Source organism: Cornus florida, unplaced genomic scaffold, assembly GCF_030987335.1.
Source record: "Cornus florida cultivar Cherokee Brave unplaced genomic scaffold, ASM3098733v1 CherokeeBrave_3.0.0_Hap2_Chr11, whole genome shotgun sequence".
Classification (NCBI taxonomy): domain Eukaryota; kingdom Viridiplantae; phylum Streptophyta; class Magnoliopsida; order Cornales; family Cornaceae; genus Cornus; species Cornus florida.
Window position 1 is genome coordinate 73,772,999 of NW_026775581.1, and position 18,772 is coordinate 73,791,770.

General features: G+C 42.9%; 2 protein-coding genes across 5 annotated transcripts in view; both read left to right on the top strand.

The window, feature by feature from the left end:
• The window catches only part of LOC132282850 (uncharacterized), a 41,751-nt gene extending 23,297 nt beyond the window's left edge, over positions 1 to 18,454 (top strand). For 2 of the 4 annotated variants that reach the window (XM_059784661.1, XM_059784659.1), the window contains exons 6-11: positions 12,505 to 12,687; positions 15,464 to 15,737; positions 15,914 to 15,993; positions 16,190 to 16,286; positions 17,668 to 17,773; positions 17,857 to 18,454. In XM_059784661.1, coding sequence (XP_059640644.1) covers positions 12,505 to 12,687; positions 15,464 to 15,737; positions 15,914 to 15,993; positions 16,190 to 16,286; positions 17,668 to 17,773; positions 17,857 to 18,199 — 1,083 coding nt within the window. In that variant the 3' untranslated portion in view covers positions 18,200 to 18,454. The remainder of the gene's footprint in view (positions 1 to 12,504; positions 12,688 to 15,463; positions 15,738 to 15,913; positions 15,994 to 16,189; positions 16,287 to 17,667; positions 17,774 to 17,856) is intronic. The other 2 variants (XM_059784662.1, XM_059784660.1) reach the window with 2 other exon arrangements.
• LOC132282852 (uncharacterized) lies at positions 3,502 to 4,654 on the top strand. Its single transcript, XM_059784663.1, has 2 exons — positions 3,502 to 3,704; positions 3,807 to 4,654. The coding sequence occupies exons 1-2, from the start codon at positions 3,579 to 3,581 to the stop codon at positions 4,620 to 4,622; spliced, it is 942 nt and encodes a 313-aa protein (XP_059640646.1). The 5' UTR covers positions 3,502 to 3,578; the 3' UTR covers positions 4,623 to 4,654.
• Positions 18,455 to 18,772: the final 318 nt, after the last annotated feature.

Below are 18,772 nucleotides of genomic sequence, written 5' to 3' on the forward strand. Positions count from 1 at the left end.
GGCCCTGTATGGATTGAAACAATCTCCACGGACTTGGTTTGGAAAATTCCCTGAGGCGGCATTAGAATTTGGTCTTAACAGATGCCAGACCGATCATTTGGTATTTCACCTGCGCACTAAAGCTGGCTTCATTTTTCTTGTGGTGTATGTAGATGATATTGTGATCACAAGTGATGATTCTGCAGGCATTGCTAAGTTGAAGTTGTTTCTGCAAAATCGATTCCACACTAAAGACTTGGGTAAACTTAGGTACTTCTTGGGTATTGAGGTTGCTAGATCCAAGAAAGGCATAAGTTTATCTCAACGAAATATGAGTTGGACTTGCTAGAAGAAACGGTTATGTTAGGTGGTCGTCCGGTTGATTCTCCTATGGATTCAAATACAAAACTTGTGTCTGATGAGGGTGATCTATTTAATGACCCGGGCAGATTTCGTCGCCTTGTTGGGAAATTAATTTATCTCGCTATCACTCGACCTGATATTTCATATGCAGTTAGTGTTGTAAGTTAGTTCATGGGAGCTCCTACAATGCCACATTGGATTGCTGTTCTTCGGATTATCCGATATCTCAAGCAAGCTCCAGGTTTTGGGTTACTATACAAATCAAATGGTCATCTCAGGGTGGAAGGTTTTACAGATGCTGACTAAGCTGGTTCTCCTTCAGATAGGAGATCTACTACAGGCTACTGTACATTTGTAGGAGGAAATCTTGTTACGTGGAAAAGTAAAAAGCAAAGTGCTGAAGCTGAGTACAGGGCAATGGCCCATACCACTAGTGACTTGACATGGATATAACATTTTCTAAAAGAACTTGGATTGACAGTTGAAGCTCCTACTCCATTGTTCTGTGATAACCAAGCAGATGTTCACATTACATCAAATCCTGTGTTTCATGAGAGGACCAAACATATTGAGGTTGATTGTCACTTCATTCGGGAAAAAATATTAGGTGGGAGTATCTCTACTCCATTTGTGAAGTCTGAAGATCAACTAGCTGATATGTTTACCAAAGCACTGGGTCATAACCGGTTAAGGACTATCTATTCCAAGTTAGGATTATTTGACATATATTCTCCAGTTTGAGGGGGAGTGTTAGAATGTTTATATATATATATATTTATGTTGGGTCATTATGTAATTACCCATAGTTGTTGGGACCATTGTGTAATTAGGTAACCTTGTACAATTAGGTTATTTGTTTTCCTTTATATAAGCCACTGTAGGCTTTAAGGTTGTGCAAGAGATATACAATACATACACAGTTTAGCTCTCTCTCTCTCTCTCTCTCTCATAAAATCGAACAGTCATAATCGGTTAAAAGCGATTTGTTCCAAGCTGGGATTATATAATATATATTTTCCAGCTTGAGAAGCAGTGTTAGAATTTTTATATGTAAATATATATTTATGTTGGGGTCAGATTGTATTTAGATACAGGGTTGGTGGCCATTATGCAAATAGGCCTTTCTTGTATTGTATATTTACCCTTTTATGTTTAGGGTTGAATTAATTAATGAAATATACAGAGGCAGTGCCTCCATCTTTGCACTCTCTCACTGTATCATCTCTATCTCTCTCTCTCTCTACTCTTGCATTTTCACAATAAGTAAAGAAATTATATAACATAATATTATAAATATATAACTAATAACTTATAAATATATACTTCTGAAGATGCAAGAAACTCCTTCTATTCTTTCTCTCTCTAGAATTCTTACACCTCAACCCCTAAAAAGATCCCCCTCCCCTTCATTCCAACTCCTATTTATAGATACTTACAAGATATTTACAAGATATTTACAAGATATTTACTAATTGCTGGACCTGGGCCTATTCCTCTGTAAGCCCTGGTCACCCTTGATGGGCTTACTCCCGCCCGGCTCATATGGCAGTGTCTTTCTATGGGCTGACCCAGCTGTTCGGACTGAAGGTTGTGTTTTGCGAGTCGGACCTGGCCCATGTCATCCAGGGCCTCCTCAACTGCCCCCATAATTGCCCCTTATTTAATAAGGGGTAATTATTGATGGCGTCTCATCATGACGCTGACGGCTCGAGATAACCACGTGGGGGAGCGAACGGTCAGATCCAGAATCAATGTTCCGGGGTTCGAGGGATTTCTTGCCTTCCCGACGCTTCGGCCCTCGGGCCCCCTTGCCTTTATAATGCTCTAGAATTCCACTTCACTTCCCTTTACCGTCTCCATCATCAGCCAAATCTCCCTCTTTCTAGAACTGTGCTAAGCCTTTTCCGGTGAAATCCTTCGAGAGTCATTCTCCCAGCGATCTTGCAGTCCTCCGAGGTTAGTTTCGTTCTTTTTACTTTCGGCAGGCTTCCATTTTCCCTCTTTTAGATTCTTCTTGCACTTCCACCATGGTTGTAGATCTGGGTGTTCTTCGTATGAGACTTAGACTTCCTGACAACATCGAAGTTAGGGTTTGCCCCCAAGACGTTAATATTACGACCGGCGCCGGCCTCCTGCCCGGCGAAGTCTTATTCACGAACCTTCAACTGAATGTTGTTAGGTTCCCTCTGCACCCTTTCTTTAGTTACGTCTTCAACAGATTGGGGATATCCCCTCTGCAGGTCAACCCCAACTTCTTTAGGATCATATCTGTTATGCTATTATTGATGCGTGACAGAAATCTGGACCTTGACCTCATAGACCTCCTTCTGTGCTATAAGGTCAGTAAGATCCGTACCAACGAGCCCTTCTACCACCTCTACCCGTTCGAGAGGATGTCCATATGCACTGACACAATAAAATCTGAAAAGGGTTGGAGGGATAGCATAGTGGGTATTAGTGGGGCTTGGTCTTCGCCGGCTGCAGAGGATTACCCAATCCCGAGCGCCTTTGGTGTCTGCTCTGTCTCCTCCTATAAAAAATTCAAATCCCATAAACATGACTGCCCCTGTGAAACATGCGTTCCTCGTTTTTGCACTTACTTATGCCGCTCCTTGGGAATTCCTTGTGATGACTTGAGCTACAGTGTTTGCAGGGATAGGAGTAACTACTTGAAGAGATACGTTCTGAACGATATTCCTTCCTGCTCAGATCTCCTCACTTCAGACAACCTCTTTGCGCTCTCATCACTCGGCTACAATATGAGCAGACTGCAGATTCCCTCTTTTGGCAGGAGGAAAAATACTCCCCCAGCCATTCCTGCTGCTGGGGCGACCTCCTCTCCAGCGTCGGCTTCTTCTTCAGCCACCATATCTGACACTGTCCCGAGCGCAGTGGCTACTAACCCTGTTGCCAGCGCCCCTGCTGCCAACCAGAACGCGCCCTCCCCAGCTACCATAGCTCCTGCTGCTGCGGGGGGCGGTCGGGACAAAGAGCGAGGCAAAAGGCCTCATCCTGACAGTGAAATCGATCCTGAGGAGGAGCCTCTTATTAGAAGGACCCGAGTCTCTGGGCCGGGTACTCTCTTGCACCGAGCGATCAGAGCTCCTTCTCCCTCTGGGTCTCCTGCAGCTGGTGGCTCTGCTTCTGCTTCAGGCCCCCCTTCTATCCCCAGCTTACCGCCATGGGCCCCTCGGTACACTCGAACGGATGGGACGTTCGTGAAACCGAACGAGACCATGCTGAAGGATGGCCAGACCGCTATGGCCTACTACAGGAGCATGTGGACTCCGAAGGACATTGAGGCGGCAAAGGGCCTTTCCCAGAAGGACGTGTTCAGTCGCTTTCCCCAATCTGCTATGGAGGTGACTTTTATTTTCTAACTCATGAATTCTCTTATATTACTTGGTCTTGCCTTCGCCCGTTCTGACTATTGGTTTAACCGTTCTTATTGTGCACCTATGCAGACATTGTTCGGGATGATGGCCATGCAGAAGCAGGTGGAAATGGGGAACGCCAGGGCCCGAAAGTATTCTGACAGCCTGGAGGTGGCTAATAAAGAAAACGACCTCCTTGCCATGAAGAATACCGAGGTGCTGGTTCGGCTTGACAAAGCCGAGCAAGAGAGAGATGTCCTGAAAAAGGAGAATGATTCCCTTCAGGATGAGAAGGACGCCCTCCAGCTTGAGAAGAGCGTCTGGCAGACTGAGCAGGAATCACTCAGAGAAGAGAAGGCAGAACTCCAACGCCTTCTAGCTGATGAACAGTCTGCTCGGATGGCTTTTGAAAAAAGAGCTCTGGACGAGCGTACCGCTCTGATCGACGCTATCAGCAGAGTGGGTGGTGGGATGCTGGCCCTTCACGCTCGGTTCTCCAGGGTCGGTGCTCTTCGGTATGCTCAAGGATTCCGGGAAGGTTTCGCCGACCGGGTTCCGGATGAGGGACAGACCAGCTCCACTCCGGATGAGGTAGACAAGGATCTGGGGATCGAACCCCTGGGGGTCTATGTCGACCCAGAACCCACCGAAGCGGAACGTATATTTGATGAGTGCCAGGACATCGCATCCTCAAGGATCATCACAGCTCCTCCTACCGCTCTGCCACTGACCGCTCCCCAATCGTCAACCGTGGCTCCCTCTGTAGCCACTGCTGACGCTGAACCCCAGCCGAACGACTCAGTTATTCACCTGGATTCCCCACCTCATGAAGGTGAGGCGGCTGATGGGGCCGAAGAGGCGAGTCGGCAAGACCAGGATGCTGTTGGTACTGAGGCGTCTAGCTAGGGCTCCTTCGAATTCTTCCAGTTCATATCTTCTTGTAATAATGGACATCTCTCTTTTGTAAACTAAATGTTCAATATTAATGAAATGGCCGAACTCTTTTTCTCTATGTGTTGTGCTCTGTTCAACTTATCTTCAGTACATATATATCTTTTCTCTCTTTTTCTTTTTATATTAGCTTCGCTGTGTGTTTGTACGGCAAGTGCCTGGCGCTCGGCTAGAATGCCACTTGCCACTTGGCTTTAAATTTTTAGCAAGTGTCTGGCGTTCGGCTTATAGTGCCAGCTGCCACTTATCTTGCTTAAGTGCCTGGCGCTCGGCTAGAATGCCACTTGCCACTTGGCTTTAAATTTTTAGCAAGTGTCTGGCGTTCGGCTTATAGTGCCAGCTGCCACTTATCTTGCTTAAGTGCCTGGCGCTCGGCTAGAATGCCACTTGCCACTTGGCTTTAAATTTTTAGCAAGTGTCTGGCGTTCGGCTTATAGTGCCAGCTGCCACTTATCTTGCTTAAGTGCCTGGCGCTCGGCTAGAATGCCACTTGCCACTTGGCTTTTAAATTTTTAGCAAGTGTCTGGCGTTCAGCTTATAGTGCCAGCTGCCACTTATCTTGCTTAAGTGCCTGGCGCTCGGCTAGAATGCCACTTGCCACTTGGCTTTAAATTTTTAGCAAGTGTCTGGCGTTCGGCTTATAGTGCCAGCTGCCACTTATCTTGCTTAAGTGCCTGGCGCTCGGCTAGAATGCCACTTGCCACTTGGCTTTAAATTTTTAGCAAGTGTCTGGCGTTCGGCTTATAGTGCCAGCTGCCACTTATCTTGCTTAAGTGCCTGGCGCTCGGCTAGAATGCCACTTGCCACTTGGCTTTAAATTTTTATAGTAGACCATTGGAAAAGAAAATTCTTTTTTTTTTGTAAATTCCAGTAACTTGCTCATTCATACGTATTTGATTGACAACAAATAACATCCAATTAAAGCCAGAACTTAGCTTCTATTGGTAGTACCTCTTCAGAGACGTGGCGTTCCAGGGCTTGCTGACCAACTTTCCCGCCATGGTTTCCAACGTATATGCCCCTTTGCCAATGACTTCTGCAATTCTGTATGGGCCTTCCCAGGGTGGCATCATTTTTTTGACCATCCCCACCTTTCTTTTCAGAACCAGATCGCCCGGGGCAAAATCCCTGTGTTTTACTCTCTTATTGTGACTATTCGCCAGCACTTGCTGATACGATGCTAGCCTTATAGCCGCTGCGTCCCTCCTTTCGTCTATCATGTCGAGGTTCAATCTTAACATCTTGTCGTTCTGATCCCGACTCCATGCTAAGCTTCTGATAGTGGGGACTAAATGCTCAACCGGTATAACTGCTTCGGTACCATACGCCATTGCGAACGGGCTCTCCCCAGTCGGCCGCCTTGGGGTGGTTCTGTAAGCCCATAGAACGTTCGGGAGTTCATCCAACCACTTCCCCTTATGATCTTCCAGCTTCTTCTTAATGCAGGCGAAAATGGTTCTGTTTGTGATTTCTGCTTGTCCGTTAGCCTGAGGATGACTTACTGCAGCCAACTTCTGGTTGATTCCATACTCCTCCAGCAGCTTTCTTACTTGCCTGCTGTCGAGGTTTGTGCCATTGTCCATGACTATTGTTCTGGGAACACCGAAGCGGCAGATAATGTTGTTCCAGATAAATCGTCTCACCTGAGTCTGAGTCACGCTAGGATACGGTTCTGCCTCCACCCATTTAGTGAAATAATCCGTGGCCAGTAACACATACTTGTTCTGAGCTCTTGCAGTTGGCAGAGGACCGACCACATCCATCCCCCATTGCGCGAAAGGCCACGGCGAGGCCATTACGTGCAATTCCTCAGGTGGTTGGTGGATCATTGTCCATATCGTTGGCACTTATCGCACCTTCGAGAGAACTCCTCCGCATCTCTTGACATGTTTGGCCAGAAATACCCTTGTGTCATTGCTTTATGCGCTAACGATCTTCCCCCAGAATGATTGCCACACACACCCTCATGAATAGCTCGCAATACCTGCTGCGACTCCGCGGGGGTGACACATTTCAAGTACGGGCCAGAATAGGACCTTCTGTACAGCTGGTTCCGCACGATGGCGTACTTGGCAGCATTCTTTTTGAGTTTCCTAGCTTCATCCCTTTGCATAGGCAAAACGCCATCTCGAATATAGGTAATGATTGGGTCAATCCAACTCGGTTCATACGGTATGACGTTGACTTGCCAAGGGTCCGAGTCCATCGGTTCTTCGAAAATGGACGGCTGGGTCACTACTCCCACTGGAATCACCCTCGCCAATGTTTCACCGCAACTCGAAGCACTGCATGCTAAACGGTCTGCATCTGCATTCTGTTCCCTCGGCAACTGTATGAATTCAATCTTTGCAAAGTCCTTGGCTCTACGCAGAACGGCAGAACGATATGCCCCCATCATGTCATCCTTGGTTGCGTACTCACCATTTACCTGCCGAACAATCAGCTGCGAGTCACTATACACTGTCAAACTTTTGATCTGTAGCTCTCTGGCCAACTTTAATCCATTTAGCAACGCCTCGTATTCCGCTTCATTATTGGTGACTCGGAACTCAAGTCTGAGTGCTTGGCTCAAGGAAGTACCCTCTGGGGTTTGCAGTTTGATCCCAATCCTAGCCCCCATCTGGTTAGAGGAGCCATCCACAAAAAGTTTCCAAGAGCCGCTTCTAAGGTCCTCTTCCGTATCTTCGGCATCACATTCTAGTAGGAAATCGGCCACCGCTTGCCCTTTAATAGCTGTTCTCGGCTCGTACGTTATGTCAAATGAACTCAACTCTATGGCCCACTTTGTCATTCTGCCCGAGAGCTCTGGCTTGTGCATGAGCGTTCTGATTGGGAAAGTTGTTAGAACAGCTATGGGGTGGGATTCAAAATAATGCCTTAACTTTCTCTTTGCATTTACAAGTGCGAGTACCACCCGTTCGGCCTTTGAGTATCTTCTTTCTGCCTCTATCAGTGTTTTGCTTACATAAAATACCGGGTATTGCACCCCTTCCTTGCAACGAATCAGAACGGCACTCGTCGCGACACCAGATACTCCAAGATATAGAAATAACTTTTCTTCCGGTTCTGGGGCTGACAGGACTGGTGGATTCTGCATATATTGCTTCAAATGAGTCAATGCCTGTCGTTGCTCATCCCCCCAGACCTGCCTTCCATGGCTCCGAATCGTGTCAAAGAATGGTTTGCAGTGGTCTGACAACTTTGAAATAAATCGACTTAATGCAGCTATTCGTCCTGTTAGGGCTTGCACCTCTCTGATCGTCTTTGGCTCGGCATTCTTAATCAAAGCCTCTACTTGAGCGGGGCTAACTTCGATGCCCCTACGGTTGACCACGTGTCCCAGAAACTGCCCGGAACTCACACCGAACGAGCACTTGGTCGGATTGAGCCTCATCCCATATCGCTTTAGTACATCAAATACCTCTTGCAGATGCTTCAGATGATCATCCTTTTTCCTACTCTTTACCACCATATCATCAATATAGGCTTCGACAGTCTTACCCATTTGATTCTTAAAAACTTTGCTGACAAGTCGTTGATAAGTTGCTCCCGCATTCTTTAATCCAAAAGGCATAACTTTGTAGCAGTATGTTCCTCGCTCGGTGACAAAAGAAGTTTTTTCTTCATCTGCGGGGTCCATAGGAATCTGATTATAACCTGAATATGCGTCCAGAAAGGTTAAACGCTCATACCCCGTGGTGGCATCCACCATTTGATCAATCTTAGGCAACGGGAAGCTGTCCTTCGGACAGGCTTTGTTTAAATTGGTGAAATCAATGCATACGCGCCATTTCCCATTTTTCTTCTGCACCACAACGACGTTGGACAACCACTCAGGGTAGTGCACCTCTCTGATAAATCCCGCATCAAGCAGCCTATCAACTTCTTCCGTTATGATCTGATTACGTTCTGGAGCAAATCTTCGCTGCTTCTGTTTCACTGGTTTGAAATTAGGATTGACATTTAGGGAATGACAGGAGACGGAAGGACTAATTCCAGGCATGTCGAGGTGACTCCATGCAAATACGTCGACATTGTGGGACAAGAAATCCACTAGCTCTTGCTGCTCTTCTCTGGTCAGTCTTATACCCACTCTGGTAGTTCGTTCTGGCCTGGACTGATCGATCTGCACATCCAGAAGGGGCTCCTCGGTCAAGTCGGCTGACTCCTCCACCCTATTCTGCTCGAGTGGAGGTTCCTGTAATTGCTATCTGGGGCTTGTCGACCGGACGGGCGCCTTTCCTTTCCCTGCATGCTTTAGTGTGACGGAATAACACTCTTTGGCTGCGACCTGATCCCCCCGAATGTCTATCACTTTATCTCCATCGGGCCCGAGGCACCTCATGACCTGATGCAGAGTTGAGGGTACACCTCGGACTCTGTGAATCCATCCTCTTCCCATCAGGAGATTATACGAGGGGTGAATTTCCACAACCACAAAAGTTTCCATAAGAGCTCGCTCTGCAGCTTGAACTTCTACTTCCACCATCCCGACGGGTTCCACCCTCTTCCCATCGAACCCTAATAAGGGATTTCCGGTGGGCTTGAGCCTCTCTGGTTTAATGTCGAGCCTGTCAAATGTGTCCCTCGGCATAACATTCGCACTGCTCCCAGGATCGATCAGAACTCTGCGCACCAAGCAATCTGCCACTGTCAAACTGACTACCAACGGGTCGTCATGAGGCAGTTGAACACGCTGCAGGTCTGTCCAGTCGAACTTTATCTGCATTGACGGGCTCTGTTGGTGTAGAGTGGTCACATTGCCGACCCTTTTCTTCATCTGCGCCTACCGCAGGCGCACCCGTAGCAGCTCATCTGACTCTTCACTAGGCTCGGGTCGACCATGGATAGCATTGATTATACGAACTGGTTGCGAATTGTGGGAGCTTTGTTTATGACTCCTTTTTATTTGTTCCACTGGTCGATTCTGCTCCATCGCCGAGCCTTGAACATAACTCGCAAACTCCCCTCTAGCTATCAACATCTCCACTTGCCTCCTCAGGTTCCTGCATTCGTTAGTCTGATGTCCGAAATCAGAATGAAAAGCACAATGTTTAGTTTGATCCCTCTGTTCGAGGGGTTGTCTAATTGGCAGTGGTGTATGAAACTTGTCCTTGTTCTCCTGATACAACCTCGCCAGAGTGACCTTCAGCGGAGTAATCAACTCTTCCTCCCTGGACCTTTTTTCGGCCTTCCAAGTGGTCTGACGTTGCGGCTGAGCCTGCTTCTGCCTGATCTTTGCCTTGGACTTTTCCTCGGTCGACACAAGCGACGTTGTCCGAGCATTAGCTGCCTCCTCTTCTTCGAGGCGCACAAAGCCATCGGCTCTCTCATTGAGTTCATCCATGGTAGCTGGCGTATTCACTACCAGACTGGTGTGAAACGGAGTTCCGCGTGTCATGGCTAACTTGAAGGCTTGAACTGCCGTAGAAGGATGGCATTCGATTACCATACTCTTAGTGAGATTAAACCTGGTAAGAAAGGCCTGGAGCCGTTCATCCTTGTGTTGCCGCATCGTGAACAGGCTCGAGATGTCCTTCGGCGGGTGTTTGTTCCCATAGTACTGGCTTATGAACCGATCGCACAGGTCCCTGAAACTGCCAATGGAGCTCCTAGGCAAGTTTTTGAACCAGCTGAGCGCCGGTCCGGCCAGGCTTGTAGGGAAGCATTTGCACATTAAAGAGTCGTTTTCCGTATTCAGGGCCATTTTCAACTGGATATGATACACATGATCGATCGGATCGGTTGTTCCGTCAAACAGAATAAAGACTGGCATAGCAAACTTCCTTGGATGCGGCGCATTCAAGATCTCGTCGGTGAATGGTGAATCCACCGTCCGAGCTGCGGATCGGAGAGCTTCATTCTCTCTCTGGAGTCCAGCGGTAGCTCTGTGAGTTACGGTTCTGCCCTCCGAACTGTGATGAGTGACAGTAACCATGGAGGGCCGGTAAGACGGATCGAACGACCGTTCCTCTATGAACTCTCTCTGCCAAGGCGACGCTACTCGACGGCGATCTACCTCCATCACTTCCTCTCGGTCAAACCTTTCCCGCTGCGGATCAACGTGAGTCGAGCCTTCGTGATCTTCAACTCGACGAACATTTGGCGGCAAATTGTCCATCATCCTTTCATCACGGTGGTGAGCTGACTGATTGTTCTCGTTCTGATCGCCTTGATGCGCGATACTAGATGGAACACCTCCTTCTCCGACCGGAAGCGGATGCGAAACTGCGGGTATCTGCCAATGCTGCAGTCCAGCTTTCAATTCTGCATTTTCTTTTCTGAGAGCTTCAATCAAGTTCATCAACTCTTCAAGCTTTGTTTGCTGGATAGCCTCCATCGGATTGGAGCTTTCACCTATCATTATTCCCGAACGGAGTAAAGGCATTAATCTCAAGTTCGCGAGTAGATCTGAGCTTCGTGAGTAGGAATTTTTAGATCTGGCTTCTAATTCTCCGAATTATGCTCACTGTTTACAAGATCTGAATTGTCTGAACTCTAAATCCGTCAGATCCTGCCACAATCGAGCAACTCGTGGTTGCGTAGATCTGAAGTCACTCCTGCCAAAGCTTCAAGAATCGTAATTCCTCCAGAGTAGGTCACAATCGCTCAGATCTGGATTCAAATCCGCAAGATCGAGTCTCGATCAACCGAATTGGTTTGAATCCATTCGATACTCCTCATTGATCAACCAAACTTTCATGCGCTTCCCACAGACGGCGCCAATTGAAGATGCAAGAAACTCCTTCTATTCTTTCTCTCTCTAGAATTCTTACACCTCAACCCCTAAAAAGATCCCCCTCCCCTTCATTCCAACTCCTATTTATAGATACTTACAAGATATTTACAAGATATTTACAAGATATTTACTAATTGCTGGACCTGGGCCTATTCCTCTGTAAGCCCTGGTCACCCTTGATGGGCTTACTCCCGCCCGGCCCATATGGCAGTGTCTTTCTATGGGCTGACCCAGCTGTTCGGACTGAAGGTTGTGTTTTGCGAGTCGGACCTGGCCCATGTCATCCAGGGCCTCCTCAACTTCATATACAAGTTTAAATTCATAATTTATATATTCTATGTGCTTAATTCTTATGTAACTTATTTACCTATAATCCTATATACATAATGTATGTTACATAATTTATAACTATAATTTAAGTTATAAGTATAAGACATGGCAACAAAAAGTTATAACTATAAAACTTAGACTTAAACATAGACTTACAAAATATAACTTACAAATATACAAATAAGATTAGTTGTATAACTTATAATTATAGCATAAGCCTATAATTTATAAGTTATGTAACCATAATACACTTATATAGTTATAATGTTTATTATATACTTGTATGAGTAAAACATAAGTTATAAGTACATTACTAGGTATAAATATTCTGTGGGTATATATTTCCTAAGTTACTAAAATTATTATTCTAAGTGATATATACTTACAAGTTATAATGCCTATCATATTGTGGCATACTAGTTTAATTAATGTCTAATAAGACTAATATATATTAGCGTTATTATATATATATATATATATATATATATATATATATATATATATATTCACAATGATATAAGTGTAAAGTTAGGGATAATTAGAGTTAGAAATTAGTAGGATCGTGGCACAGCTCACCATCAGTCCTGCGGTTTGTCTTGGCTTAGCCTGCAAGCCTACCTTTTAGTCCGGACTACCTATGTACAGATTGCTTACTGTTTCCTATTTGTGCCATTAAATGCTAACATGTGCTTGAGATGAAGAGTTTCTGTAGTATAAAATTTAATGCCGAGTCAGTTGCATCAGAATACTGATTTTTCATCAATGCAGGTCACTGAAGGTGAAGTGGGCTCACCAGCGGATGTGGCCAAATCGTATATGCGGGCTCGTCCTCTATGGGAGTCTCCTTCTGTAAGCTTTTTTGACATAAAAACCCCTTTGCAAGTGGGGATTGAACTTTTTAAGGAAGAAACACCATATTCAGTTGGTGGAAATTCTCTCTCCACATCTAAGGTATTCTTTGGAATGTTTGTTTTCTTCTTGATTTATTGTAATTGTTGCCTTTTGTGTTACTCTTGTTTGTATTTGAAGGAATGAAGGATTTGTTTACAATGATGTTCCCACTTTTATATGAATGTTTGGGATCTTGATTAATGATAAAATTGTGGGAAATTTATTCTGGGTAAAAAATTTGTTTAGGTTTCATTAGAAAACCAATTCTGCGAGGAAGATGAACTTAAAATAGACCCAAGATTCAATCAAACTGGTGTTCACCAAAGTGGGAGGTCTGATTATGAAAGGAATAAAGCCCAAGACAAATTTCTTAACTGCTAATCATGCAGTAGTCCTTAAGTAAGGAATTAGGAGGAAAAATAATAGCTACATAATTGGGTTGCTGATTTTTCTCAGCAGACTTTGGGGAATGTTGGTTCAAGTGCAGGACAAATTGAATAGGTTTACAAACCTTGAAAAGGAAGTAGCCAAGTGAGAAAGGATAAGGTAATAGGTGGTCTGTAGTTTACTGACATAAAATAGAGGACAAAAGTGAAGATAATAAAAAGGAATTTTGAGAGTTCATTATGTTGACTCAACCAATCCAATCCAGAACCATCGACCAAAGTAGAAAAAAATGAATAAAATATAAAAGTTCCATATGAAAGACATTGCTTCATGTTAGATTGAAATTAATGATTTGAGTTCACCAACTATGTGTGAGGTAAATATGCAGGCTTTCACATGCAAGTTGTCGGAAATGAATTTAGTGTGCAAGCTCTCAAAGCTCTTGGAATTTCTCAAGACAATGAGTGAAGAAAAAGACAACATACAATCAGCATCGATTCTGGTTACTAAATCTCCATATGTTAATTTATCACAAGGGATTTGTCCATCATATTGTTCTCTAAGTTTGGTTCTAACCTTTTCAGCAAATAAATTTGGAGTTCTGATTGTATGTTGTCTTTTTCTTCACTTATCGTCTTGGTATTTGATGTTTACCTACTATGGATGAGGTAACTAGGATAGATTTACCCCATCCATAGTTGGTGGTGAGGAAAGGGAAGCTGTATTTATTGTACCTTCCAGAGCAGAGCAGAAACTTCTTATATCAGCTAAATTATCATTGAAGATGGTAAGTTAATGAATCTTTTGCTATTCCTCACTAAAATAGATTTATGTAGGTTGCCATAATCAAGGATAAAAGTTTACTTTGAGCATGTTGCATTTAATCTTTGAGTTCATGGGCTCCGTTTTGTCTTTGTATAGTTTGGGATGCGTTCCCCTTTTGAACGCTTTTAATACAATTTACTTATAAAAAAAAAAAAAAAAATTATGATGGTAAAGCCTGGACTTGTTAGACATACATTATCTCTTGATAACTAATGATAGTAATTATATCAGATGGAGATTACAGTGTGGACTTCTTGCTACTAATATTTTTTTATTTATTTATTTTTCCTTTTCTTATTGAATCTCACACACCCACTTTACCCCTATGGGGCCTTGAACCATCAACCTTATATTATATGTTGCAAAGCATAAAACAGAAGTGAAGAGATAAATAAAACAAGTAGAACACACAGATATTACGTGGTTCAGCCACTATGGCCTGCATCCACGGCACAAAGGGCCCAATGGGCTACATCACTTATATTATAATCTCTCAACTCATATACAATACAATGGTGGAGGCTCCTTTATATAGGAGAAGATATTATGAGAATGGAAAGAATTAGAAAATAGGAAACAAGGAGGATTTTTCTCCACTGATTCCTCTAGTAACACCAAATCTTCAATAATAGGAAACAGCATCAATTACTGAAAGAATTTTCTCCACTAATTCCTTCATTAAATCTTCAATATTAAGTACTTCTAGGCTATAGCCCTTGGTGGTCACTAATTTTTTATTAGATTATGCCTTAGTTGCTCTTGTTGGAGTTTGATGTAGGAAGCAGCTTTAAGAAAGGAGAATAAGACTCAAGTTATGGTCGGTAGGCTTAAATAGGGTGACTGGTATCTCCTCCACCTCCCTAAGAAGAGGTGGTTGAGGGTTCAAGTCCCATTTGCGACGAAGTGTGTATGTGTTACCTTTCCAAAATAAAATATAAAAATATAACTAAGTACATGAATACATTATGGTTTATGATTTTCGACAAAATATTTGAGTTTGATGGATTGAGGCTTGATTATGCAGACTTTATTTTGAAAGATACAACTTTCTGGTATTTCTGAACATGGTGGGAAAAAGGAAATTTCTGGACAGAATGGAAAAAATGGATTGATGTGCTATAAATTTGGTTAAATTTAGAAGAAGAAAAAGAAGGCGTATAGGACAGAAACTGAAAATGTACTTGAATAATCGATGAAAATATGAATTAATGTGCTAAAGTTGAAAATTATATTTGAAGAGAGTAAAAGAAGAACAGAGCAGTTAGGCATTAGATTTAAATATGGGCTTTGGAATGTACCACACAATTTCTCTAGAGCATCAATACCTGTTGAAAAAACTCAAAAATTCTTTCCAATTAATTGAAAGAAAAAAATAATAATAATGGCAGCTGGGCATCTCTTACACCCATCCAAGGAATAAGCTGAATTATTTTTTAATAGTTTTTCATATATTGTAGTATTCTCTTTTCTTATTGCTTTTTTTAGTCTTGACATTTTTATGGCTTGTAACTTCTTTGTAAAAATAATTTGCAAAATTAGATAAAATAGAAAATATATGAATGCTTCTCTCTTCCTTAGATTGCTGATTTTGATTTAGTATGGCTTACTTGTAAATTCAATGCAGCAGAAAAGGGATTCTCTTGCCACTGGTTCATGGAATATCCTGGAGGAGATACGAAGAGTGCGTTCTAAAGCGACAGAAGATATGTTACGGAACCTCCCATCTGCAAAAATTGATCTATCATCATTTGCTTCAGAACCGAAAAGAACCCAAATTTCATTGGTTGCTGATGTGAAAGAAGCAGCTGTGGGAAATAAATTGCATCACTCAAATTGTTTAGCAACTGCAGAGGCAATAGATGCATCTGCAGACTTGGCCACAGATCATGTCTTCCCAGGTCATTGATTTTTTGTATAAGAGATAATTTGCTATTCTATGTCGGTGATCAGTTGTCATCTGTCGCTGAATAGGCATCCTAAGGCGAAGTATCAAAATCGTATTAACTTTCAGAATATTAGATATTTAGAATGTAGAAGTTCTAAGACATAGAACCTTGTTTTTATGTCCCTTCAGTTCTGGAGATGAGAGAAGATGGTTCACGGAATGAAGCTTTCTCATCCAATCCAGCAACATTTGTTTCGGAAAAAACTCAGGTACCTGATTGTTGGAACTGGATTTTATACAGGCAAACTTATATGAAATATTGGAATCTCTATCTTGCATTAATAATATTAGATTTAATCTGATAGGTTTGCTACTGTGTTACACAGATCAAAAGAGCAGCTTTTCTGTAGTTCAAGTTGTACAAACATGACTTGTTAATGTCTTGGATTTCTTTATGTTTCTAAGGATTTGGATGTGATTCATATTATTGGGGGAGCTGAAGATGCTGCTTCTAGATCTAGTCACTCAATTGCTTTGGATTTTGCCTCAAAGCAACATACTGGTACTTTTACCTTTTACTCTTTTGGTGGTCAGTCTGCAGCTTTATCGTGCATCTTTTTTTATCTTTGAGTAATGGTACTATATATTGCCTTGTGCTGCAATGAGACTTCAATAATTTATCTAAAAGATTATAAAGAAGTATCAGCAGGCAAGGCACACATCTTTCCATTTGCAAGGAGCTAGTGGTAAAGCACTGAAGTTTAATTCAGTGGTCTGCAGGAAATTCATCTGTAGTCATATAGATAGCAGCAAAGGGATGTGGTTGTTTTATGATTAAGATTCATCTGGAGTGTGTTGTAAGTTCTGAAAGTTCGTATTAGATTCTGATTGACTTATCTAGAAGCTATGAGGTTTTTTTTTGCTAAAGGTTAGGAAATTCAAAGATTGTTAGGTTGAAGGTGGTAAGTTCAATAGGATTTACATATCAAAAAAAAGTTCAACAGGATTTACATGGCATTGTTGATCACTCTCTGTCATACCCTCAAATTTAAATACAGAGCATCTTAGTCCAATACCTATATTAAGTGTGTGACTTCAATCCAACATCAATTAGTCCATCCAAAGCAACATTAAGTAAACATTGTACCACCAACTAATATCATTATTCCATAAAATAAATCCACAATAGATCCAATGTGAAATGATAAAATCCAATTCCATCTGTTATATTGTGATCCTCACTACAAAGTCACTCATGCTAGTAAATAAACTGAAATGACAAAATAACCAACTAAACTCTAATATTTGGCTTCCTAAAAAATGGCCAAACTTACCGTCTTTATAAATGAAACAGTTGCACTGCTATGAATGGCCTGAAATGAGCCAAATCTGAACATGGTCAAAACCAAAAATTTCCTCTCTGTGGAACAATGCATCTTGAACAAAACAAAATAGGATTACGCTGTTTCTTTCTTAAGAACATCAGTTTATACATAGACTTTGTGATGTAGCCCTTCCATTCAAGGATTTGGGTAGTTCTCCTTGTTCGGGCTAATCCTTAAAAGCAGTTACTTCCTAGCAAGATTTCTCTGATATATTTCAAAAACTAGGGGTTCCATTTTGTTCCGTAAGGGAACACTCATATGGGTGCTTCAAAATTTTCGGGCCTTTGGGCTCCACTAGATATGGTCTCTGTGATTTAGATTTCCCATTGTAAAGATATCCACCCATTCACTACCTCCTTGCGCTCTCTCTCTCTCTCTATATATGTGTGCGCGCACGAGCGCGTCAATTACTAGTATGAAAATGAAAAGTTGCGAAAAAAAAAAAAAAGGAACCAGGAGGTCGGTTACATTTCTTTTTGGTTCTTATGTTGGTTCCATAATGACTGTTATTGTGTGAGTGTGAGCTTGCTGGCCTGTTTATCACACTCTCTCTAAAAGCATCTGCAGATTCAAGATCAAGTGAGAGAAATTGTTCTATGGCGAAACATGTAACTGAATTGGGAGGCACACCAAAAGCTAGTAGTTCCCAATCTTCAGGACCAAGGTGAAAGGGTTGCTGATTCCGTCTTGTTTACCTATATTATTATACCAAATGAATTCTAAATAATGCTGGGTTCTTTTATTCAGTTTCTCTGCAGGATTGGGTTCAGAGCGAAATCCTAGATCATTTGATGGGAACTCAATGCCAGTCAATTCAAGCCATAACAAGTTGAATAGTAGCATTCCTATTGAAGGGACCTGTGAACTACTAAGTGAAGCTTCCATTGAGGTCCCAGTTGTAAATGAAATCAACAACGTAGCCAGCGGCTACCGGAACAGTTCTAGCTTGCGATACGAGGAATTATCACTGCAACTGAGACAGCAAAATTTGAAACGCAGCATGACTGGCAAGATTGGCAGCATGGTCGAGAAGCAACTGCGGGAAAAAAAGAGCAGATACATTAAAAGAGGCCAGGGATCTCCATTGTGACCTAGAGGTCACGGGTTTGAAAGAAGGAAAGAGCCTCTCCGCATGCGGAGGTAAGGCTGTGAACATCTGACCCTCCCCAGACCTTGTAATGGTGTGAGCCTCGTGCACTGGGTTTGCCCTTTACTATAAATTAGACTAGAAAAGATCTTTCCATGTAGGGCAATTGCAAGTCTTAGTGAGAATGATGCTATTGTTGGGCTCAAATATGAACATCTTGAGTTGCAATTTCCTCATCTACAAAAGTAATATTGTTAATTTTCAAGACTCATGCAATCATATTTTGCAGCTTACTGGGGTTATGTTATGTGGAACATGGACTGCATGCGGAAGAATGAACACCCAGCTTGGTAACTCCCTCTATGTTGGCAACTCTAGAGCACTTGGTGAGTACTAATCTGAGACAGCTGCTTAGGGGCTAGTGAATCTGGTGGTGTTGATGGATAGGGTACAGGTGGTAAACAGCTAATCCCGGAGTGCCATTTAGGATCGTTGTGTCAAAGTCAGGTCACCGTAGGAGATCATGCTGGTCCGGGTCACATGATCAGGCAAGGGGTTGGTCTTTACATTAGGTTA